The sequence below is a fragment of the Neomonachus schauinslandi genome, chromosome 1 (genome assembly GCF_002201575.2).
Source record: "Neomonachus schauinslandi chromosome 1, ASM220157v2, whole genome shotgun sequence".
Classification (NCBI taxonomy): domain Eukaryota; kingdom Metazoa; phylum Chordata; class Mammalia; order Carnivora; family Phocidae; genus Neomonachus; species Neomonachus schauinslandi.
Window position 1 is genome coordinate 136,443,227 of NC_058403.1, and position 26,242 is coordinate 136,469,468.

At 40.7% G+C, this 26,242-nt stretch overlaps 1 protein-coding gene across 1 annotated transcript in view; it reads left to right on the plus strand.

Moving 5' to 3' along the window:
* The first annotated feature begins 2,418 nt into the window (after positions 1 to 2,418).
* NR1D2 (nuclear receptor subfamily 1 group D member 2) overlaps positions 2,419 to 26,242 on the plus strand; it is a 29,819-nt gene continuing 5,995 nt past the window's right edge. Inside the window, exons 1-7 of the mRNA XM_021678805.2 lie at positions 2,419 to 2,709; positions 11,750 to 12,016; positions 12,904 to 12,992; positions 15,123 to 15,267; positions 17,274 to 17,893; positions 19,590 to 19,775; positions 21,999 to 22,209. Of these exons, the coding sequence (XP_021534480.1) occupies positions 2,694 to 2,709; positions 11,750 to 12,016; positions 12,904 to 12,992; positions 15,123 to 15,267; positions 17,274 to 17,893; positions 19,590 to 19,775; positions 21,999 to 22,209 (1,534 nt within the window). The 5' untranslated portion in view covers positions 2,419 to 2,693. The remainder of the gene's footprint in view (positions 2,710 to 11,749; positions 12,017 to 12,903; positions 12,993 to 15,122; positions 15,268 to 17,273; positions 17,894 to 19,589; positions 19,776 to 21,998; positions 22,210 to 26,242) is intronic.

Consider the following 26,242-nt stretch of genomic DNA (forward strand, 5'->3'; position numbering starts at 1 on the left):
GCAATTTCCATTGCAGCTACAGCACTCTGGGGACTGTCCAACTCGGATGCTGCTCAGCATCCTCCTCTGGCACTGATGAACCTAACGTTTTCAGTGGTCAGTGGTGTGGCTGGTGACTGAACTGGATTATAGTTTTATAGCCTCTGATAGTTATCCACAATGCCTCCCAGGTAAGAGGTGGCCTTTTGAAAACATGAGGCTCATGGACACAGATTTTATTTCATTTATTTAAATTTAAGATGCTTAAGGGACATTCCTCTGCAATGGTTTGTTTTCAATTCCATTCTTCTCTTTTTCAAATTTAAATGGTACTATCCTCTATCTTAAAATAGGTTTTATTTTTTAGAGCAGTTTACATCTACAGCAAAATTAAAGTATAGCGAGTTCCCCATATACATTCTGTCCCCATGAACACACACAGCCTCCCCCACTAGCAATATCCCACACCACTGGGGTACATTTGTTACCACCAATGAATCTATATGACACATCATAATTATCCAGTCTATAGTTTATATCAGCGTTTACTCTTGGTTGTACATTTGACATGTATCCACCATCACAGTATCATACAGAACGGTTTTACTGCCCTAAAAAATCATCTGTTCTCTGCCTTTTCATCCCTCTGCCTCCCCAACCCCTGGCAATTAATGATATTTTTACTCTCTTCATAGCTTTGCCTTTTCCAAATGTCATATAGTTGGAACCATACAGTATGTCGCCTTTTCAGAGAGGTATCCTCTTTTATGATTTCTTTTCTTCCTTCTAGACTGCTCATACTGGCCTCAGAAACAGATGGTGGTTGATAAATAAAATGAAAAAGTAAGCTACTAAGTGTAGCCTGGGGAACTCTTGCATAGCATCACATAGAGTGATAAAGCCCTGAGGTAGGGAAGAAAAGAGAGCACTGTGGTTAGAGAACAGTGTTTAGAGGGTGGCAGGCAAGCCTTGGAAAGAGAATCAGGGCCTACAGCTTGTGCTGGGCTTTGCAGGTCTGGCTAAGGCATTTGAGTTTCCTCAAAGTGCAATAGGAAGCTATTTGGAGGGTTTTGAGCAGAGTAATCTCATTTACATTTAAAAAATGACACTCTGAGAGGGAGAAATGACTGTAGGTAGATGCAAGGAACAGTCCCTCTCCCCAGTTAGGGAACTATTACAGTAGCCCAGGCAAGAAGTGATGGTCATTTGGTCTAGAGTAACAGCAATGCTGATGGAGAGAAGGATAGAAATTGAAGACATACGAAGGTAGAACAGCTCAGCTTTGTTAATGGATGTAATAGGGTATAGAAGGCAGAGAGACACACACACAGAGGACAGAAGAAATGCAATTTGCTGGTTTCAGGAACTGGCAGATTTGCCAATATAGTAAAGACTGAGATGGGGAAGCAACGTGTGTGTGTGTGTGTGTGTGTGTGTGTGTGTAATGGATTGGGGGGGGCAGAAGGAGTGTGGCACATGTAAAAATGTTTTACACATTACATTTTCCCCAACATTTTATACTGGACATGTTCAAAGAGCAAATTGGAAAATAATTTTATGAATACCCATTTATAAGATCTACTTCTATCCATTTATCCATGCCATCAGCCCATCTTACTTTTGTAATACATTTCAACTGCAGACATCAATGCGCTTCCCTCTGCATACCTCAGCATACATATCCTTTATTTCCAGTTTTTTCTTTTGATGTAAAATTTATATACAAGGTGAAATGCACAAATCTTAAGTGTGCATTCACTGAGTTTTGACACGTGCATACACCTGTCCACATCTTAAATTTAAGATGCTTAAGGGACATCAAGGGGGCATAATCAAAAGGGTTGCCGAGAGTGGGATTCTGGAGCTCAGAGAGGTCTCGGTTTGAAATGCAAGCCTCAGAACACGTCTATTTAAGCTACGGGATTGGATGAAATAACCCAAAGGGTGTAGAGTGAAGAGAAATGGGCTCTACCCTCAAAGAGTCCAGCGTTTAACGGTCTGTTGGGAGGGTGGGGGGCGGGAGGAGAGCGGAACTTGTGGGGAGGTCAAGGGTTGGCTCTGCCGGGGGTCTCGAAAGGCCGGGCTGTTCGGCGCCTCGGGGCGGTCCTTGGTAACCATCCGAGGTGACCTGAGGTGTCACGGGAAGTGGGGGGAATGAGGAGGGGGACATGGAGGGAAATCCCAGTCCGAGACGGGAGGTCGGCTTGGAGGGGAGGGAGGAGGGGAAAGAGGAAAAAGGACTTGGGGAGGAGAGAACGGGGAAGGGGGGCAAGGGGACGTAGACAAGAAGCCAGAACCGAAGGGAAGAGGAGCGGCAGCGGCGGCGGCGGCGAGGGGGCGGAGTTGCCGCAGCGGCCGGCCGAGGGGCGGGCGGAGGGGGGGGGGGTGTGTGCGCGGGTCACATGGTCGCAGCTGCCCTCCCCGTCAGCCGCCCTCGCCGCCGCGGTGCGCTGGCTGCAGGAAGCTGCCGCGCCGCCGCTTTTGTTGTCGGGGACTCCGCGAGGAGCGCCGCTCGCCGGCCGCCGCCGCCCTCTCTCACTGCAGCCCGCCCTCAGGCCGCGGGGCCCGGGTTCCGGGCGCCCCGCCCGCCCTGCCCATGAGGGGGCCCCGCGACCACCGCTGCCTCCAGCCTGGGGCGGCGCGGCGCTGAGGCGGAGGCGGCGCTGCCACTTCTGCGGGAAGCGGGCAGGCTCGGTCCCCTCCCGGAGGGCACCATGGAGGTGAATGCGGGTAAGAGCCGGATTGCAGAGGGTGGGGGCACGGCGGAGGGGGCGCTCGGATCCGGTTGGGGCACTTCGGGTGGCGGCGGCGGCGGGGGGTGACCCCAGGACTGGTTGGGTGGGCTGCTGCGCGGTGCGTATAGGCTCGGGCTCGGTTCCCGCGTCGCCCCCCGGGCCTCTCTACGGCCGCCCTCCTGGCTTCCTGCAACGCCGCAGCGCGGCCCGCGGCGCCGGCCCGGCCCCCCCCTCACATGGCTGGGCCGCGCGAGCCACGTGCGCGCTGTGTTTACGTTCCGCGGCGCGCGGGCGCCGGTTGGCTGGGCGGGCGCGTGACGCGGCATTACATAATGGGCGCTGAGGCGGCGGCGGCGGGCGGGGACACGTGAGGCCGTTCGGCTCGGTGACCCATATTCCCTGGGGCCGCAGGGACACGTGGGGGCGGGTGCGCGCGCGCCGGCGGGGAGCGCCGCAGCCTCCCGGGAGGCCCCGCCCCTTTGGAACCCTCCGGGCTGTGACGTGGCCGCGATTCCCTCCTCCCCCGCGGGGTTGCACATTGCGGAGGAGGCCGCGCGTGCGCGTGCTGGACCCCGCGCCGGGGCGGTCCCGAAGTGGGCGCGGACGCCGCAGTGCACCGGCTGCCGCCTTACGGTCGGGGAGGTGACCTCGACGCGCAGAGCCGGGGCCAGGCAGACTGCTTGGACCCCAGACCTTGCGGATACTGAGGAAGAAGTGCGGGTTTCTTGGGGAAGACTCGGTGCTTCCCCAAAGCGAGACCCCTCGGAGCTCTGAGGAGCTTAGATCCTGAGCAATGCCTGGTAGCTGGGACGGCACCTGCCCTTGTTATGATGCTGCTTCAGTATTTCCAGGAAAAATGGTTGCTCTAGGACGTGACCTATCTTACACACGGTCATAAAAAAGGCTCGAAAATCCCCTCGGGCTGGGAGCCTATAGGCACACCCATAGCTAATCTTTCAGCTCACGTAGGGTCGGGATGACTCAGGTGATCCCAAGTGACCCCGAGACTTTATGAAAGACTGGTCATTGTTTATTTAAATTGATTTTTTAAAAAGATTTTCTTTCTTTCTTTATTTGACAGAGAGAGACACAGGGAGAGAGGGAACACAAGCAGGGGAAGTGGGAGAGGGAGAAGCAGGCTCCCTGCTGAGCAAGGTGCCCGACGCGGGTCTCCATCCCAGGACCCTGGGATCATGACCTGAGCCGTAACGACTGAGTCACCCAGGCGCCCCTAAATTGATTTTTTTTTTAAACGCATTGGTTGCCTACCTTTCTTGAACCCGATCCACAGAATTTGGCTTTATCAATATTTTTCTAGTTATATTTCCTGTTACAATGTCGCGGAACAGTACTGTGCTCCCTTCTCGCCTTTTGCCTGCCCTTAATGATGGCACTTACACCTGAGGCCAGTGAGGTTACAGAAGAAGCTAGTTTGTGATGAGCTCTGGGTGTTATAAGCAACTGATAAATTATTGAACACTACGTCTGAAACTAATGATGTACTATATGTTGGCTAATTGAATTTAAATTAAGAAAAAGAAGTCAGTTTATATTTTTTAAGTTATTATATGCACTTTTTAAAAACGATAGCTTGGAAACAAATGTGCTGTGAGTTTTCCACCAATGTAAAAATAAAGACATTTTCTAACTGTGTTTTAATTACCTCTGGGTCTCCTTAGCCTTTGAGGGCATTTTTAAAAATTGGGTAATCTGTCCTGGAATTAAATTTTTGCTTGATAAGAATGTAGAGATTATTAGGGTCAACCTTTTTCAACCTAGCTTTTAGCATGAATGAATTCTTCCAGATTTGTAGCCTTGTAAGGTGGGCTAGCTCAGGAGGCTCGAAAATTTTTGTCTGGTTTGAACCTTCCTGGAACAGTATCACTGATTTTAATCTTGCCTTTTGGAGCTACAGATAATAAAACTTCCTTTGGATCACTGTTGAACATACCACTCCAGTTCTTCCATTTTCAGTTCTCATTACTTGGTCCTTGCTCAGTGTTGTTTTGATCATCATCCTTGTTGCCCTTTGGGCTGTAGCACCCAGAAGTGAACAGACTCCTGTGGAAATGATTGGATAGTTACCAAGTTCCAAGTTTCGGATTCTGCTGCAAATGAATTCTCTGGCAGGCTCAGCTTTTGTGGCTTACTGGCTTTGCTGACTCACAGTAACCTTGCAGTCAACTAGGACCTTTACATGTGAACTATTTTGAAGCTAGGTTTCACCCATTGTGCAGATAATTGACCTGAAGTGTAGGAATTTGCAATTATTTTTAAGTTTTCTCTTGTTCCTTTTGGCTCCATTTTCAACCTGTCTCAAGGTGTTATCCAGTACATTAACAATTTCTGCCATATATCTGTTAGAGGGAGCATTGGGAAGCATTCCCTTCAATTTCCCTCAAATTGCAGATGTTGTCTAGGGTGGGGTCAAATTCAGTGCTGTGTGGCTCACCTCTGACCCATCCGTTTGATTGATACTGTATTAGTACAGTGGTGAATACACATTCAACCAGTGACCATTTTATCTAACTTTTATGACATAATTGTGTCTTTACCTTATCCATGACTAATGCAGATATGAAATAGTGAAGTGGCAGAAATTGACTATATACGTTTCTGTCACAGATTTTGGGTGAATATACCAGGTTCCTTAAAGTAAATGATAACTCACTGCACAAACTTCATAACATAGCTGTAATTCACATTTTTAAAAATTTGGAAGACGTTCCCACATAGTTCATTCTTGTTTTTATAACCCGTATTTCTCCTAACTTGGAAATAAAAATGTCAGAGAGCAGTAACAGTAAAGAAGTCAGTTGGAGAGAGAAACGGCAAGATCATGGGAAGACTTAGAAGTGAAGTAGACTAGTCAACGAAGTTAAGATATTCAGAAGGTGGTGTGGAAATAACCTCCAGGGAAACCACTGGGTCCATTTGACACACTCAAAATTAAAGGAATGAAGAAAGGATAGGGAGGGTTAGTTTTGTTTGAATTCTTTAGTATGATGGTAAAATAATATTCACCAGTGTCTTTGGAGTATTTACTATGTGCTAGGCCCTTTATATGTGTCACTACTTTGACACCACACTTTAATTCTATGAAGGCAGGTATTGTTACCATTTGAAGATGAAGAGCTAAGTAGATTGAAGTTAATTAACTTATCCAGGCAAGTGGTGCAGCCAGATTTTGAATCCACAAAGTCCACTTGGGGAGCACAAGCTACTATGCTGTATTAGGTCTAAGCCCACATGACATTTGGTAGTATATGCACATCTTGGTGGTCTTGTCTTCTTGGGGGTAAAGGAAATAACTGTGCAGATCCACTTGATTTGTAGTGGTATAGGGTCGTAGCTGATGGAAAAGGGGCGGGTGTTAGTAAAGCCTCCTAATCTCATTCCTTTCTTTCAATCTTGTTGCTAGTCAAACTGTTTTTCCCCCAGACCCTAGTTACATTTGTGTCTTCCCCCTCCCCCCCTTCCCCCAGTAATTTACATGGAGAGCAAAAACACTATTTTACAAAATAAGACCGGATTTGTTTTGTCATCCCATTTTTTATTTGTTTTCTTAAATCTCTTACATGGTACATCATTTAGTAATTTGCATGTTCTTCAAGACCCCACTTATTGTCACCTTAGCTGTGTTTGCCCCTTTTGATCTTTGCCCTCCTGAGTGCTTTTGTGTGATCCTCAGCAGTTCACAGTAAATTTGTATGAAACAGTGCTCGCATTGCACTGGAATGAATGATTAAGACAGCTGTTTCCTCAGTTGGTCTACGAGGCTTTTTAGGGAAGGGACCACGTTGTTCTATGGAGCCCTGGCGCTCAGGACACAGTTGGAAGGTTAGTGCTTCAATTAGATCTATTATACCATCCTGTGAGTAGAAATTATTAGTAACCTACTTAAAATGAGAAAACTAAAGCTTCCAGGTGGTAAATATGTTTTGTTCTAAGTCACAGGGCACAGTCATGAGTTGAACTCAAGCATTCTTTCCAGGATGGTGGGCATTGGGAGTGAGAAGGTTTTGGTGATGGGCAAGCCTAGAATTGGGGTAAGAAAACCCCAATATATGGCGAGCAGTAAGTGTTTCCCAGCAGTATAAAATTAGATATTGACTTCTGGCTTGTCTGAAGTTGACCACTGGGTAAGCCCTAGCCTGGGAACCTGGCCCAGCTCCAGGGATTTTTTTCCAACTAAAAATAGAGAAGACTGCTTCAGCTAATTTTAGCTTGAGGCATCTAAGAAGTACATTCTGCCTGTTTCTGGAAGTGTTGGGACTTGCTGGTTCGGGGATTTTACCTTTCTTGCTTTATCATCAAAAACCATGTATGTAAAAAGCACTTTAATAATCCCCTTTTATGAACACCATTTCGGTCTTGTAATAACTCTAGCAGATATTCCCATTTTATAGAAGGTGACTCAGTTTTAGATTGAGAGTGGCTTGCTTGCACAGGTCTTCGCAGTAAGAGATAATAGTTTATACTCTGGCCTTGGCCTTCAACCCTGGCCCTGCCACTTAGTAACAGTGTTTATATTAAACCTCTCCAAGCTCTGAGTTCCTCCTGTGAAAAATGGGATAATCGAAGTAAATACTTGTGAGGTCAAAATGTGATAGGAAGTTGTGTCACTTTATTCTTGGTATTCAGTAGGTACTTGAGGACTTGCAGTTTTCACTTCCCTTTCTTCAATAGGTTGAGGAACTATTAGATGTACTCCTTAACTTTCTAGGAAATTAAAATGTGACCGTTTGGGTTACTAACCATCAGATCAGTAGATTGGTGTCCGGTAGCAAGAGTGGATGCTAAGACAACTAAATCAGTGTTGAAGGTCTTGCTAGGAGCATGTAGCTGCTTCTAGATGGGTCATCTTTGATACCATGATGCCTGGTACAAATGCTTGTTGGGAAGGATTGTTAAACTCCCTAAAGATAGGAATTGATATTAACTGGATTGATAGTAGCTCAGTGATTTTTCTTAGGTTTGATTTTGGAGGTTTTGAAAAGAAGGTGCATTTTGGGTAGTTAGTAACAATACCTTCCATTGCTCAGTCAGTGTTTTAAAACAGTTATTAAGCCATTGGGATAGCTCTGATTTCTGCAAGTTTATTTCTAAGGTGAGGTAGTCAGAATATCTTGTGAACATAAGTGGCTCTCTCAAATGCTGGCCCTAAGAAAGTCTTACTTTAAGGAAAACCATCACTTTCTCATCTTTTACTATCTTGAGATGTAAGAGAATTTACCACCTAAAGTGGTAGTACTTTAGTAAGGTAAATAGCTGTGAGACGTTCCTTTGGGAGTTTATTGAAGACTAAGAATAATATTTTCCTTTGCATTCTATTCTGAGTGTGTAGACATGTGAAAAAAGTAGCAGTTTGCTAACACCTGGAATTTCTTTTTTTTTTTTTTTTAAGATTTTACTTATTTATTTGAGAGAGAGCGAGAGAGATCACAGAGGGAGAGGGAGAACCAGACTCACCGCTGAGCAGGGAGCCCGATGTGGGGCTCGATCCCAGGACCCTGGGATCATGACCTGAGCTGAAGGCAGACGCTTAACGACTGAGCCACCCAGGCGCCCCAACACCTGGAATTTCTTTTTTTTTTTTTTTTTTTTTTTAAAGATTTTATTTATTTATTTGAGACACAGAGAATGAGAGAGAGAGAGCACATGAGAGGGGGGAGGGTCAGAGGGAGAAGCAGACTCCCCGCCGAGCAGGGAGCCCGATGCGGGACTCGATCCAGGGACTCCAGGATCATGACCTGAGCCGAAGGCAGTCGCTCAACCAACTGAGCCACCCAGGCGCCCCAACACCTGGAATTTCTAATGTGAACTTCAGATCTCTAAAATTTTATGAAAACAGATGGCACAGTGGTTTTACCCAGTAACATGACATTTGCTAGCCTTCCAAGTTAAAATTGTTTCTCTCTGGATTCACAGTATATTAAGGTTATTCAGGCAGTTAGTCAATGAAAACATCAACTTTTAAAACTATGAACCAGTTTGTGCTTTAATTCGGTGATTGTAGCTATTCTTTTGTGCAAAGAATTGTTTGGGGGAACTTGTTAAAAATTAAAAATGGTCATTCCTGAGGGGCCTTCTCTAGTCTGGGCAGGACCTTGGAAACATGTATTTTGAAAAAGTACCAGGTGGTTCTCATGATACATATTTTACATAATTTCTCTGGATGATGAGAATAAACTCAAACTTAGGAAGTTTTTCCTCCTTGTGTTTGGAGTTTTAGGAGTTTCAAAATCAGTAGATGAAATTTCTGTTATCAAAATTACCCTTGGTCAGTGGGGCACCTGGGTGGCTCTGTTGGTTGAACATCTGCCTTGGGCTCAGGTCATGATCCCAGAGTCCTGGGATCGAGCCCCGCATCAGGCTCCCTGCTCCACGGGGAGCTGCTTCTCACTCTCCTTTTGTCCCTCTCCCCACTCATGCTCTCTCTGACTCTCTCTCTCTCTCAAATAAATAATTAAAATCTTAAATTAAAAAAATTACCCTTGGTCGCATTTTCTTCCATTGAGCACAGATAAAGACATTGGCTTGTGATAGTCCCAGTTTTACTGTGTAACTATTTTATTGTGTATCAGTATCACCAAAAGGTTGATTAAAGTTTCTGATTCAGTAGATCTGGAGTGGGGCCTGAGAACTTACGTTTCTAACAGATTTGCAGGTGATGCTCTTGATCTAGGGACCACACTTTGAGAATGACTGGTTTATAGGTGGGAAACACACTGCAGGTCTAATACTAATCATAAAGCTCTGGCTTCACTCTGGGAAGATGATAAGCACGTGCCAAGAGAACATTTGGGAAGTGGGTTAGTCTAGAAAGACCAGAGTCCCACCTCCTACTTCAAGACTGATAGCAGGCATATGTTTAATGAATGGAAAAGTGGATGGAATTCTCCACATATTTATATTTTTTGTCTTTAAAATTCAAGTACATTTAGTTGCATTTATGCATATTAAATTTGTGTATGATGAACACTATTGTGTTTTTCTTGGCATGGTAGGTGCTGTTTTAACTTCTGGGTTGTGACCAAAATCCGTAAGAGTTAACGGTTTTACTTTACTTCTCAGGAACTTCCCATCCTGGATATGTATAATTGGTACTTAAATACATGTCTGGGATCTTATTTCAACAAAACAGACTAAAAGTGACCTAAAATTCTTCTCTCCATTTTTTTCTTCTCTTTTTGTTCTTCTTGTCTTTTTATTCTTTGGAACTGTTTTGGCCTCAGCATTTTGCTGTGTGTGTGTACTTATAAAGTATGGCTTTTATCTAAAAAAAAGATTGGGGAATCATTTTTCATTAGCAGAGAAGTTTATTTCAGAGTGAATGCTTAAATTGCAGTTGTTACTTAGGGAATGTGCAGAACTTTCCAGTTATTACTCTGTATAGTTATCTAGATTGTTGTCAGAAATGCCCTGTTTTGCTTGTGACTTTCTAGTAATGTTTTATGATACTTGGGATCTGTCCATATTATTTAAAAAAAATTTTTTTTTTTTTTTTAAGATTTTATTTATTTGCGAGAGAGAGAATGAGAGACAGAGATCATGAGAGGGAGGAGGGTCAGAGGGAGAAGCAGACTCCCCGCTGAGCAGGGAGCCTGACGCGGGACTCGATCCCGGGACTCCGGGATCATGACCTGAGCCGAAGGCAGTCGCTTAACCAACTGAGCCACCCAGGCACCCTGTCCATACTATTAAACGTGGGCTTCACAAAGGCAGAGAAGTAGGTCTTAAAAATATTTATGGCAGGCTTATTACTTGTAAAGCACGTATAGAAAATTAAGACACCCTGTGCACTTAGGTGCTTATAGGCTAGTTGAGAAAGAGATGGAAACAGGTAAACAGTAGGTTTAAATAAGAGCTCAAAACAGTGATAGAAGAGAGATAATTTTACCTTTGTATCTGATGCACATCGAAAAAGCCCATAAATGTTTGTTGATGATAGAGGGAAGAGGAAAAGAAACCACAGTAGATCTTGGCAGAAAAGATGAGAATTAGTTGTTTGGCCTGGGATTTGGAAAAATAATATATTTGGCTATGAGATTATTCTTGCAGCATTTTATGTCTTTGACAAAAGATGTTTGAAATTATACTCTGAGAATAATTTTAAATACTGTTTCTTAACCTGGGAGGTTTACAGTCTCTAAGAGGCCAAGACCAGTTTTCACCAGGGTTATGGAGGTTATATTGGTGCAGTTGTGGGTAGTGTTTTGAGAGTAGCTCTATGGAGAGAGAATTAGCATCAGCCTTAATGTTATTCTCTTATAGCATGCATTCTTTCAGCCTCTTTTAACATTTATGTAAATAGCAAGTCAGAAGAACAGGTGGTGAGTCTGGATTCCTTAAGAGCTGTTTACAGATAAGTGTGTCTGCAAGTCCAGTGGCAGAAGCCCGTGGGGAAGGGGGATCGTGGAACTGGTGATTAGTGGGTAGTCATGGAAGTTTTCAGGGATCTTTTAGGAAATATTCTGGGAGCAATAGCTATGAAAGTTCCCCATTTTGACATAAATTATCTGGAGTTCCAAATGTTACATCTGTTCTTGGTTAACCTGTGTTTTAGCCAAGTGCTGGGGGAGGCAAATGAACTCATTGTTTGTAGGGTTGTGTCACTATAATGAAGGAGGCAAAGAGAGGACCAGAAGCAGACTTCTTCATGAGAAAAAGTTTGTTTACTCTAAGCTATGTAGTCAGGAAGGTTTTTCATTCCTTTTAGGAAAAGATTTTTAAAAGGAAAAAAACCCTAGAAAATGAAAAGCTTTAGGTTTGGATCTTGGTGTGCTCAGAATAATTAAGCCAGTGAGACCTTCTTATTTTTTGAATTAGTGGAAATGATTGTGCTTCGAACTTTGTGGAAGCAGGAAGAATAGTGGGGAAATAAGGAAATTAGTTACTTTCTCCTTTTAAGGGTGAGTGGATATTTAGTCAGCAGCCTGTTTCTAAAGTTAATGACTTTACTATTCAGATTTGGAAAAATAGAAAACATATTGTCATGTATCTAATTATGTGAATTCTCCCCTCTTTTCTAGGAGGTGTGATTGCCTATATCAGTTCTTCCAGCTCAGCCTCTAGCCCTGCCTCTTGTCACAGTGAGGGTTCTGAGAACAGTTTCCAGTCCTCCTCCTCCTCTGTTCCATCTTCTCCAAATAGCTCAAATTCTGATAACAACGGTAATCCCAAAAATGGTGATCTCTCCAATATTGATGGCATCCTGAAGAATGATCGAATAGATTGTTCTATGAAAACAAGCAAATCGAGTGCACCTGGGATGACAAAGAGTCATAGTGGAGTGACAAGTAAGTTACTTTAGTTTTCAAAGGTTGGTGCCATTAATTGCAGGTGGGGTTTATTTTATCAGTTTTTCATTTGGGTGTCATTTCACCCCCTTTTGGGTAATCATAGTTTAGTAGTTAGGTAAGAAATCAGTGATGATTTTGAAAGTTACAGCCTAGGGGTTGTCATAATTGGTTCTTGCCATGGAGCAAGATACATGATATGCACTCTGCCTGCCCATGTTTCCTTTAGGGTATCCCCTTTTACCACATTTTCACAGTTGCCTTTCTTCTGGACTCTTGGTACTGAATCTGGTTTCTGAAACAGAGTACTTGTTATGGGAAGGGGTTTGCTTTCATGCAGTTGGAGCTGGGAACATTTGGGATTAGAAAACAAAGCAGCATTGGGATAACTAAATGAGTGGTGGAATTTGGACCCCTGAGTGAGTGTGGAGGTAAGACTGGCCGATACAGGGGGGAATGGTGCCTGTAGGTGAATTGAACTGAGTATCATACAGCAGCCTGTGGAGACATCTGTTCAACACCTCTGTTGATTGACTCTTTTATCTGACTTCTTAATTCTTATTGAGGAAAATTGTTTTTAGTTCTGGTTGCATCTATATGGTGTAAAGAAACTCTAGATTTATAGAATTTCAGTGTATGTTTAAAATCATCAGGCTCTCATAGATATTTTTGGCAGTCCCATAAACTGTGTTTAAAAGAAAACTAAGATTTCTTTGGATTTGTTAATTTGGTGTAAAGATTTTTCTTTCCCATTGTAAAAGTAAATATGAAATATGTATCTTTTGAAAGTACTTAAAAGTTGAATAAAATAAATTGAAATCAGTTGGAAAGAAAACAGTTGAAGTTTTTCTTCCAGCTTTACACTTTTGTGTCTGTTTGTGTCTTAGAATTTAGTGGCATGGTTCTACTGTGTAAAGTCTGTGGGGATGTGGCGTCAGGATTCCACTATGGAGTTCATGCTTGTGAAGGCTGTAAGGTAAGCTACTGATTCTGGGGTTAAAGAAATTGGAGTTAGCCTCTCCGATTTCCACAATTGATAACCTGGGAGGATGAGAGAAGTCAGCAGCTACTCTTAAAGTTTTAAGCATTTTATGTAGTATATAAATGTAACTTGTTTTAAAAAATATATTTTTATTCTTTATTTTTTAAAGATTTTATTTATTTATTTGACAGAGAGAGACACAGCGAGAGAGGGAACACAAGCAGGGGGAGAGTGAGAGGGAGAAGCAGGCTTACTGCCGAGCAGGGAGCCTGATGCAGGGCTCAATCCCAGGACCCTGGGATCATGACCTGAGCCGAAGGCAGACGCTTAACAACTGAGCCACCCAGGCACCTCGAAAAAGATATTTTTAATTCAGTGAAAATATTTCTTTTTTCTTTAAGATTTTGATCAGAATAAATTTGCTATCTCACTCAAACTTAATTATGGTATGAAACCAAGTGCACAGATGCTTATTCATTAATGCATCAGGCACTATTCCAGGTGGTGGGGAAATAGCAGGGAGCAAAACAGACAAGGCACTGCTGCCTTGTTGGAACTTAGTTTAAACCAAACTTTGAATAGGTCTTCTCAGATATGTTCACATTCTGATATGTCAGATATTAGGAGTAGGGAATAATTCCTACATACTTGTAAAAATGTGGTATCTTCAGAAGTAGTGCCAAGTGAGTAAAAGAATCTTGAATATAAATTGAACGCTTGGGAAACCTCATTTTATTTTTAAGGTTCGTTGAATATTTCTTGGTTAGAGGGTCAGCTAATTCCAAGTGAGATAGTCTATACCTCCTACTTATATCCAGGGAGTCTCTCTCTCTTTTTTAAAAATCTGACAAAACTATTTCTCCTGAATATCAAAAATTAATATGGCCAAGACATTTGCTCTTGCTGTTTTCTCACTGAGAGCCAGGAGCAGGAATCCAGCTTGGCAAGATATGATGGGTGAGCAAGATAAAGAATATACATGATGGAAGAAGAAATATTTTCTAGGGTAGCTCTGAATAAATTGTGAGTTTTGTAGCTCTTAATGGCTGGGTCACTTCACAAGACTAGTCAGTATTTAATATAGAAGTAGCACTTTTCCACTGTATAAAAAATTCTGTACTGTTTTACTCTTTTTTTTTTTTAATAAGAATGTGAAATAATTGTAGAGCAGGCATCATTCTCAGTTTATTGCTAAAGAAACAAAAGCACAAGCAAATGAGCCTAATTGTGTATCCTTGATAAATACACATAATTGTTCTATACCTTCTTAGAGATATGTCTAGTTCATATATTTTTGTGTTTAAGTATAATATTGCAGTAATAAAATTTAAAAATACTGTATTTCAAAATTACACAGATTCATGAAATGTGTGGTTAGTTATGATATTCAGGGAAACTGCAATTTAAAATTTTGGTAATTGTGTCCTTGACTTTTCTGTTCTTCTGAGACCATGAAGCTGGAGCTCTTTAAAGACCCATCACAGAGCACATGCTTAAGTTGTTTGTATAGTAAAGGCAGTTATTTGTAGCCATCTAGCTGGGGACTGTCTTTTCTTGGATTGCTAGCTGCTCTGCGGGTGTGTGGCGTCACATGTACCTGTTGCTGACAAAGTAGCCAGGAATGTCTGGCACATGCAAGTAGACCTTGCTGGTGTCAGCAGGTGATGATGCAGGAAAGACCAAGCTCTTCTAATGGAGTCCTTGGTTCTAGTGAGGGAATTATAGCTGTGGAACACATTTCTCTGTCAACTCTTTAAAAATCAGTCATTCGTATTTCAAGAGTTTTGGGATTTGTATGTGATTAAAGTTTGGGCTGGAAAGTGTGGCTGCAGGCAGGGGCAGGTAACAGGGTAAAGCGTGGTAAAGGGGTGCTTGGCAAGCTCCAAGATTCTGCAAAGGGAAGAAGGGGAAGAAGAGTTTGTTTGGCTAGTAGGCATAGGCGCTTACTAACAACAGTAAGAATCTAGTTAAATTGTGTATCATGTTATATATCCCTGTGTTCTAAGCCAAAATTATTTCCCAGATAGCTAGTAAAATACTTGATAGTCAGTTGTGGAGGGAGTGCTTACAAGGATTTCATCTGGATGTTTTTAAATGGCTGAGTACATCTTCCTTTGTTCTTAGGGTTTCTTTCGGAGAAGTATTCAGCAAAACATTCAGTACAAGAAGTGCCTGAAGAATGAAAACTGTTCTATAATGAGAATGAATAGAAACAGATGTCAGCAGTGTCGCTTCAAAAAGTGTCTGTCTGTTGGAATGTCGAGAGATGGTATGTTCCCACTTGAACGAGCACTCTTCTTTTTGAAACATATGGAGCTAGGCTTTTATTCCTCAGCATAAACCAGACCTATAGGCCAGTTACCAGTGGCCTTCTTGTGCTTAGAGTGAAGCAGATTTTAGAAAACACATTTTGATGCCTTGTAAGATGCCAAATTCATTAAAGTTAAGGTTTAGTGTTACCACCCTGGAAAAATAGCTTTTGGCTCTCTTTTGGGGCTTCTTGTAAGACCGCCCCCCCACCCCCCCTGCTTTTTTAGTATACAGTTTGAATACTTTTTTTCCTAAAACAAGAATTCATTTCCCTTCCCTTCCCTCCCTTTCTCTCTCTTTTTTTTGTGGGGGGGGGGAGTAAAGGGGGCTGGGGGAGAGAGAGAGAAAGAGAGAATCTTAAGCAGGCTCCATGCCCAGTGCGGAGCCCAATGCAGAGCTCGATCCCACGACCCCCAGATCACGACCTGAGCCAAAATCAAGAGTTGGAGGCTTAACCTACTGAATCACCCAGGTGCCCCCCCCCCCGTATAGGAATCCTTGGCTCTTTCTCCTTGATTTCTTAACATTTCTTAGGAACCCTTTCTCCTGTGTGAATTATCTCTGTGACTTTCTCAGCTCTGAGATGATAATGTGCCTTTAGGGCACAGGTTCTGAATATGTTGAAAGGAGATAAAAAATTGAAAGAAACAGTAGGGTCTGGAGTGGAGGTGGTTGCTAAATTCTGGCATGATCCATTCCCATAAAAAATAAAAGTTAATTTGCGGTACTATTAGTATTTTCTGTGGATGATATCACTGGAAAATTTGACTCTTCTATCATGCTTATGGAAGTCACTTTTGGATAGTCTCATTTAGTTCTAAGTAACAGAAGAGTATGAGGTTTTCAGAGGGATTAGTTTAGTAGGATTAATTAAGAGTTGCTAAGAATGAACCTGATGCTTATCTAGGGAAGCGTCACTTAAGCAGTCCCTTAAGTTACTCTAATATAGTACACAAATACTGTTGTAATAGAGCTTCTTGAGTAATGGATTTCAGCGGTTGATGTTTTAGATTTCATTTGCCTGAAAATTTTTTTTATATTACTAGAAATACTGATCCATAGTTGGTGGATATTGTGATTTCCTCAAAAGAACAAAAATGGCAATCATTTGTGAAGGAGGGTGTAGAGATAGAGTGAAACATGATAAAATTGTCCATGATAGCAATAATATCAGAGGCTACAATTAGATTAGGAAGGCGTTCTTGCTGGGTGGGTATATGGGATTTTTATTATCCCCGTATAAATGTTAGACTAGAAAGCTTTTCTTTTCTGTCCCTCAGGGATAGGAATATTGGAGACAGAACACATTCTAAAACTTGGCCTCTAAAATAGTGGAGGATGAATGATTTAATTTTTGTTTCATTGATTTTAATTAAAATCCAGCAAATTTTCAATAACTACATTTCTATTGACTTTTTTTAATTAAAAATTTTTTAAAAAAGATTTTCTTTTTTAAGCTGGAAAAAGAGCAAATCATTTAATAGTTGGGTCTTGAGAATAGGGTTACAAAAATGAATTGACAAAGGTTAGATGTTCAGGGAGTGCTTGTACCTACTAGGTTCCATTAACATTAATGGCTATGGGTAGCTGAATCCCATGTGCCTTCTTAAGAACCCAGCCTTCAGCCTTGTTAATAGGTGCTGTGTAGTAATGCTGATCTGTTTCAAACTATGATTTTTACTAGTTAATTTCAAATTTTTAAAACTTTGCTTCTAAAATACCCAAGACATAGATCTTCTCTTAGCTTTGTTTTGGGAGAAAAATGAAAAATTTTTCTCCTTTTCACTTCCTATGTACATCAAAAATATAGCCAGCAAATTTAGAATACTTTGGGCCAGAGACATACAGATATTTTTTATTTGTATCACTAGAGGCCATAGTTAACAGAGATAATTTGGTGCTATTCATTTGTATAAACAGCTCTTACTTAGAATATAGATGTTAAAATATCTTTTTCTTCAATAGCTGTTCGGTTTGGTCGCATTCCTAAGCGTGAAAAACAGAGGATGCTAATTGAAATGCAGAGTGCGATGAAGACCATGATGAACAGCCAGTTCAGTGGTCATTTGCAGAATGACACATTAGAACATCATGAACAGACAGCCTTACCAGCCCAGGAACAGCTGCGACCCAAGCCCCAGCTGGAACAAGAAAACATCAAAAGCTCTTCTCCCTCTTCTGATTTTGCAAAGGATGAAGTGATTGGCATGGTGACCAGGGCGCACAAGGATACCTTTATGTATAATCAAGAGCAACGAGAAAACTCAGCAGAGACCATGCAGCCTCAGAGAGAACGAATTCCCAAGAGCATGGAGCAATATAATTTAAATCATGACCATTGTGGCAGTGGGCTTAGCAGCCATTTTCCATGTAGTGAGAGCCAGCAGCACCTCAATGGACAGTACAAAGGGAGGAACATAATGCATTACCCAAATGGGCATGCCATTTGTATTGCAAATGGACATTGTATGAACTTCTCCAATGCTTATACTCAACGAGTATGTGATAGAGTTTCGATAGATGGATTTTCTCAGAATGAGAACAAGAATAGTTACCTGTGCAACACTGGAGGGAGAATGCATCTGGTATAGTGAAATCAATTTTTTTGCCCAGCTTGCCTCAAGGATGGCTTTTGAAGGTTTTCTTTTATTTGGGGGCAGTATACCAACTTCAGGGGCAGGGGTGGTGTCAAAACTTGAGACTTACAGAATCAGTTTTGTGCAATATTTTAAGTTAAATACTTCTAATAACATCATTTGTTGATTGACCTAATTCACACAGAACTAGGTAAAAGCATATGATTTGATTGATATTATGATTGGGATTAGGATTTTATATAAAATATGGATCATGTAGAATTGGTCCTTTAATTCTTAGAAATCCCTTTCAAAATTTAAGCATTCTGATTAATCACTATCTTACTAGCTTTGGGATTTTCTCAAAGGGCTGATCATTTAGTTTGCCACAGTTAGTAATCCTTTGATTTCTATGGAAAGTGTTTTCTTTAACCATTATAATGCAAAAAGGTCTTTGAATATAGAACATTGATAGATGTTTTACTGTTTGAGAATTTAGGAATATTTTAATACGCTGGTTTCTAAGGATTTTCTCACTTCATCTTATGAGATGAGTTAATGTTATTCAAGTTTTTTTTTTTAATCAAATACAACAGTCTACATGAAAGTACAGTGTTTATGTTCAGCCAAAATTTCATCAAAAACAGCAGTACTGCACCATTTCCAGTATAAACCATGAGGTCCTTTGATAGTGCTTGGTATTTTCTACAGCCAGGTAATTAAAGTCTTCTTTTTTCATTTTCAAAATAGCTGACTCTACCCCAATTCTTTTGTTGTTTTTTTTTGTCATTTGCAAGGATTTGATTCCATGGGTCTGAAAGGTGACCTTATATTTTATTAGACTTAGTGGCTGCCTTAAGGAGGGAAAAAATCTGTAAGCATTTAGGTTCTAATTTTGTGGTATTCTCCATGGTTATAGAATCATCCCATTCCTGGATCTCCTATGGATTTAGTGAAAATTTAAAGGCGATTTTACTAATAGAATATACAGTGAATGTTCATAATCTTTTTAGTGTTCTTATACCTTCTTTGGCTTCCTGGTTTTTCCTCACCAATCCTTATGTAAAAGCTGCCCCTTGTATCTCCCATCATTGTTTCCTAACTGAACAAGTGGAGGCCAGTAGTCACACCACTGTTTATGAAATAAATGGTTAATGACCTTTTTAAAAAAGTGAGGCATCTCACTGTCCTTTGAAATTATAATACTGTAATTGTGCCATTTGGAAAAAAGTGAGTTTTGAAATATTAACTAAATATTGAGTTCTAGGTCTGTGACTTCTAGCTGTATTTAGATAAACTTCTTAGAATCTCATTTCCTTATCTAAGAAATAGTAACTATAATATCTGCCACAACTAATGAATATAGGATTGACAATGAAGTATGTATGAATTTGTTTGAAAATCTCAAAACCAGCATCAGGTGGCAGCAGTGTTTAAAAACAAAAACTCTTAAACCCGTGCCATAGGTTTTTGAAATAGCTTAGCCTACCTCTTTTATGATGTGTTAATTGCTGTTCAGACTAGGTTGCCGTGAGGCTTTCTAACGTAAGGCAAGTAGCAAGAAGAGAAAGTGTTACTATTAGTAGATTTTACCTGTGTCTGAGAGTTATTTTCACATTGGGGTTTCTAATGATCAGGATACCACTTTTGAAGTTTCTTTACCATCTCTCACAATTTAAGAGTTTTTCTGTTTTGTGCATGCTAGGTTTGTCCAATGAGTAAGTCTCCATATGTGGATCCTCATAAATCTGGTCATGAAATCTGGGAAGAATTTTCAATGAGCTTCACCCCAGCAGTGAAAGAAGTGGTGGAATTTGCAAAACGTATTCCTGGATTCAGAGATCTCTCTCAGCATGACCAGGTCAACCTTTTGAAGGCTGGGACTTTTGAGGTAGGTTTTATTTATCTAGAATATCGATGCAGGGTGTGCGTAGTATTTTATTTTCATGTATCGTTTGATTCTTTTCTAAAGAAGTATTTATAGTCCAGAGGCTGAAATTACCAACAAAAGAATAACCATCTCAGAATCTTGGGAAGAAATGAGATAAATCCAGAGATTCTTAGGACTTGAAATACAACTGCTCTGTGTTCTCAGCATACAGACTTCCTCCAGGTTCTAGTATTATTTTCAGGTGAGGACCGCAGGCAGAGTCTGAAAGCCTAGCCTGGTGTTTCAGTACAGAGTACAAAGAGTAAATAGAATGTGGTTTTTCTCTTTAAGGAGATTGTAGAATATTTCGGGGTTATGTGAGACGTGTCTTACGTGCTACTTTAGACTCTGTTGGCTTCACCTCATCCAGAATCCTTGCTACTTTTTTTCCTCTGGCTTCTCTTGCTGTGATACATTCTGCCTGGACTTGGGGCAGCTACTGTTGCTAACCTGAGTAGGACACAGAGTGCCTGTCTCTGTGCTGTGTTAGGTGCCTCCCACCTATCTTCCCCAGGGCTTCCCTGGTGCTGCTGAAGTGTGAGGAGCCTCAGGACTTGCTCAGAGCTCACTTAAACATTATTCTGAAATGCAGCGTGGTGGGTGGAAGTTGGTGTCTAGTGGGCCACGTCTTTGATCAGTGGGGGACGGGAATCGGGATATATTTTCACTTTTCCCTGCTGGTCCCACAGACTGAGCTCTCAGTTGTTAATGATACTGAGTGGTGGCTAGCTCAGTAATTCTTCCTCTGATAATTTGCTGTCATCCCTTCCCAGTCTCATTTCCTTTTTCCTCAAACCTGTTCTCACATATGGTACTGCACATTCTGCATAAACTTTTGCCTTATGCTCTGTTTACGGGGGCACCTGGACCAGAATGGAGAAGGAGCCATATTCATAAATAAAATACCTATGGTATAATTTAAAAGTAAAGCTGTTAGGTTAGGATTTTCAATGTAAAGGAAAACATTAGAGGTAAGATTTAAACTCTAAATCTTAAGAGGGGTGTCAGTGATCAAGTTCAATTCGTCCATTTTTTGAGGTTAAGTAATTGTGGTCCAGAGAGGTGAAGAGATTTTTCTGGGATTACCAATAAGTTTCTGACAGAGGACCATAACACAAATCCCAGACTCTAGCGCTTGTGTTCTTTCCACCTTGTGATTTGTGTTGGGATTGCTGTGTTCTAGTTAGTGCCATCTTCATAGAAGGCTCAGTCTCTTTGGATTGTCTTGAATAAAACAAGTCTTTGGGAAAATTGCAAAGGGGAGGTGTTTGTTCAGTATTCCTCTGGTTATGAGAGAAGTATGTGACCTAGGTGTTGCCATTTACTCTAGGGGGGGTGTGCCGTAGATAAGCAGTTGTTGACTGATTTAGTTTGGATTTGAAATACAACTTGGTGTCTGGAACACTTCTACTGTAATAGTTTCCTTTGTATATTGTCTCTTTGGGTTATGGTTTTTTAAAATAGTCTAATTAGAGTTTACCCGCTGCATTTGCCTTGGCTGCATTTGGTGTTTTGATGTCTCTAAGTGTTGTTGCATTGAAATACTGCTCTTTTTACTTTATGGTTTAGAGACCATGTGGTATACTTGGTAGCTTAAAGAGTTTCTTTAATGCCTTTGTCCAAGGCCCAGTTTCAGTTTTCTTGGCATTATTGCCTGCTTTAATTTTATATTTGCTTTTCAGAATCTTTATTAATAGAGTTTCAGAGTATCATAGGACTCAAGTATTTTGCCACTGGTGGCTGGAATTTTTTTGATGTTCTTGGGATATTTATTTATTTATTTATTTATTTATTTTTTTAAAGATTTTATTTATTTACCTGACAGAGAGAGACATAGCGAGAGAGGGAACACAAGCAGGGGGAGGGTCAGAGGGAGAAGCAGACTCCCCGCCGAGCAGGGAGCCCGATGTGGGACTCGATCCCGGGACTCCAGGATCATGACCTGAGCCGAAGGCAGTCGCTTAACCGACTGAGCCACCCAGGCGCCCATTCTTGGGATATTTATTGTTTTGGTAGAGAATTTGCCTTAAGGAAATGGCTCTGGGTAAAAATAAACTTGGTTTTTCTTTCACAACTTTCTTTTATATGTAGGATGTTTCTTAATTGACTTGAATACTGAATATTGTCTTAGTATTAGTACTGAACTCTTTCAAATACATTTAAGTCTCTTTTTTTTCTTTCCAGGTTTTAATGGTACGGTTTGCGTCGTTGTTTGATGCAAAGGAGCGTACGGTCACCTTTTTAAGTGGAAAGAAATACAGTGTCGATGATTTACACTCAATGGGAGCAGGGGATCTGCTAAACTCTATGTTTGAATTTAGTGAGAAGCTAAATGCCCTCCAACTTAGTGATGAAGAGATGAGTTTGTTTACAGCTGTTGTCCTGGTATCTGCAGGTAAGCAGGCTGGTTCAAAATTGTGCCGCACCCAGAATACAGTTACCAAGTGGGGAGAAGGTGGAACTATGTTCCAGCAAGCTATTTATAAGGCGAGAGGGCCTTAAGCAGATGCTGGACTGTGTGAATCTGTTATTTTTGCATAATTAGACAGTAAAAATTCAAAAAGTGCTGTATAGTAATAAAATGATGTTTAGATCTAGGCCTCACATTGACCACAAGTCTTAGTCTTTAAACTTTTGCTCATAATTTTTACAAGTCTAAATTGTTATTTTTGTGGATTTAATTTTTGGAACATTAGGTGGTTCTGATACGAATTTAAGTTTTAATTAAAATGTGTATTACTTGAAAATGTTAAAATTATCAAGATATATTAGTGTGGTTTGTTCCAAAAATTGGTGAATTACGAGTAGGCTTTTACCCAGCTTTGCCACTGAATTTTCTGTGTGACTTGCATAAATAATTCTGTTCTTTTGGGTCTTGGTTTCCTTATCCTGTGGAAGGAAGGGATTGTACCATGTGAGCCAGCCTGGGGTCTGGCACAGAATAGGTACTTAGTTACTGTTTGAATGAGTGACAAAGATTTTTGAGTCCTAACATTTAATGTTTATTTATATGAGTCATTGATGATGTTTTCCAATTTCCCTGCCACCTTGCATTTATATTATAGCTATTTCTGGCCAACGTATTTCAATTTAGATAATTGCTATTAAGGTAATAGCAAATGGGAAATTGATACCCAGTGACTTTCCTGGGATATATAAGTAAGTACCAGCCATTTTTAGGTATCACTAACTTTATTTTAATACATTTGTTGAGAATTTTACAGTATTTCGATATGACTTTAAGTTGCCTATTTGCTTCCTACTGTGTAAAAGCCATTGTACCAGGTACTGTGGGGGTTATAAAATATAAGTTATAACCCCTGCTTATGTGGCTAAACTGTAAATCAGTAACTCCTATAAGTTTTTTGTATATCTTAAAGGACCTGTACATCAGTGGTATAAATAAAGACTTATGTCATTTGGAAGCATAACTTGGCTACCTATTCTGATCAGCTCTACCTAGGTAACTAAAAATGCACTTATGATATGGAATAGTATGAAAGTTAACAGGTTAATAAGGGATACCTATTTTCTTAGTAACCTTGTAATTAATGCCTCTTGCACTTTACCTACCATTTTGCATTCTCTTGATAAGTAATCATTAATGGTTTGAGTTGACATCAGATTAATCTATTATTGTGAAACTAAAGGTAACCCATACTTGTTAATTTCTTTATCTGATCAATATGTGCGAGGGGGGAGACAACAAGCATTAAGACACAAGCTTGTTCTCTAAGCATTTATGTTTTATTTGGAGAGACAGAAATAACACAAAAAGCTTTATAGTATTAAGCCATGTGGTTCTGACTGAGGAAGTAGGGGTTCTAGGAAGGAAATTACCTGAGAAAGCTTTGTGGGGAAGACGGAAGTAGAGCTGGAATTTGAAGGATGGGTTAGTAGATTTTCCCATCAAAACAGTGATGGAGCAACTTGGGAGAGCATGAGGTAGAGTAGGGGCAGGTGGCTGAAGCCTAAAGTGTACATCAAGGAGGAAAGGGACAGAAGGCTTATGAGTTGAAGGGGCACCAGGTTACGGAATGACTTCGAGGAGAACTAAGCAGAGAAGTTTTAAATGAAATATGGGGCAGTGGAAAGTCAGTGTAGGGGAATGATGAGGCATAACAAAGTGATGGTCTGACATTAGAATTTCTGCATGTTTATCTTAGGCGGATTAGACAAGTGATTAGAGCTGGAGAGTCAGATTGAGAGGCTGTTTAACCTCAGGTAGGAGGCAGTGGAGTGAACTCTCCTGAGATAGGTGTAGTAGAGGAGGTGAAGCAGGAGGGACTGTGTCAGAGATGGTGAAAAGGAAGAAATGGTGGCAGGGGATAAGGGGGAGCTCTGTACCAGGAAATGTGCTATTTATTTATATTTTCTACCAAGCGAACATAATTTTGTTTTAATCTCCTTTTGAAAAAGCCTTGTTTACTGATCATAAGAAGAATATGGGTTTTTTGCAAAAGTAGAAAATACTAAGATGAACATAAAGATGATAATATTGCTACCAAAAAAGATCACTGTCAACATTAGGGGGTCTCTATCTGTTCACCTGTCCATCCATGTACCATTTGCCTGCTTACTGATTTATGGTACATAAAAAAATACTTGACATACCAAGTGGAGAAGATTGATTATAGAAGAATATAATGCATTCTTATTTTTGTTCTGTCTGCCTATATGAAGGTATACAAGCAACACATACAAGTGCACAGTTTCATGCATTTTAAAATAGTATGTTGCTTTCACTTAAACATATGATAGTGTTCATGTCAAACTTAAATCTTCACCACCTAAAAAGGACTATTGTTATTTTTAAAACAGTATCTATATAGGAAAATAATATTCAGAAATTATAGAGGAGGATAAAAGTCTCTCCTTCCTTCTCCCAGCCTACTCTTCAGAGAACTAGAATTCTAACCATCTTTCTTCTTTTTTTTTTTTTTATTTTTAAAGATTTTATTTATTTGAGAGAGAGAGAATGAGAGACAGCACGAGAGGGAAGAGGGCAGAGGGGGAAGCAGACCCCCCGCTGAGCAGGGAGCCCGATGTGGGACTCAATCCCGGGACTCCAGGATCATGACCTGAGCCGAAGGCAGTCGCTTAACCAACTGAGCCACCCAGGCGCCCTAACCATCTTTCTTCTTAATTGTTCTGACAGTTGCCCACTCACTTCTAAATACTGTGTTAATACCTCTTTTTATTGAGTAGATATAACTGACAAAAGTATCTTCTTTTTATAAGTTTTATTTTTATGTTGCTTTGTTTTATATAAAATTGTAATATGCTCGCATTCTTTGACCCTTCATTTTTACATAATCTCTCAGATAGTTTAGATTGAATCTTCTCCTTAGACAGGAAGACAGTATCCTTCTTCCATATCCTGGCTTCTTTTGCTATGCCACTTCTTTTACATGGTCAAGAATGAAAATATTTACATTATGTTCTATAGGTGTGATTAGTTTCCATGTTTTATCAGATGATTCTAAATATTGAAAAGTAAAAAATACTCATTTACAGTATTAGGATTATGTAAATAGTACAGTGTTCACATAGCGGGGTTGAAATGGTAGACAAGGTAATAATAAATTTTTTTTTAAAATTTTATTTGAGAGAGAAAGACAGCATGAGCAGTGGAAGGGGGGGCAGAGGAAGAGTGAGGGGGACAAGCAGACTTCCTGCTGAGCGAGGAACCTGACAACGTGACAGTGTGGACCATCCCAGGACCCTGAGATCATGACCTGAGCTGAAGGCAGATGCCTAACTGACTGAGCCATCTAGGCGCCCCAAGGCAGTATAAATCTTGCCCTAAACCTGTGCCTCCCAAGGGGGAATGTTCCAAGTATCAGATAACAAATGGATTATTTATATTCTCTATTAATTGCTTAGAATTAAGCTACCATTATATTTGCTTTATATTTAAAGTAACTTTTTGTTTTTCTTGGAATCTACAGTTACCATCTGGGTTTTGTTTTGGTGGTTGTCAGAAAAAGTGCTAGTTAGTTTCTAGATCTCATTATATAATTTTATCCTTACAACAGACCTCTGATGTGAGCTAGGATATGTTATTCTCAAATACAGGCTAGAAATTTGAGGAACAGAAGGATTAATATGCTCAAGATTGTGCATTTTAAAAAATTGGCTGAGCATGCATTTGAACTGTTAGTCTAGCTTCAAAGCCTTTCTGCTATACTGCTTGTTAACAGAATAGCTCTAGCTGCTAAGGTAGAGAGAATCTCAGACATGATGTTTGCCTGTGAGGTTAGAAGACTCTTGATACCATGGAGAAAAAGGGAATTATACCTGGAAGGTAAATTCTTCTTTAGATTGTGTGAAATGGCAGCAGTCACTTGCGGTTGAGGATTAGGGACAGGCATATAGGTGTGAGAACAAAGTTCATCTGGATATGGATTTTACTTGTCCTCATAGAG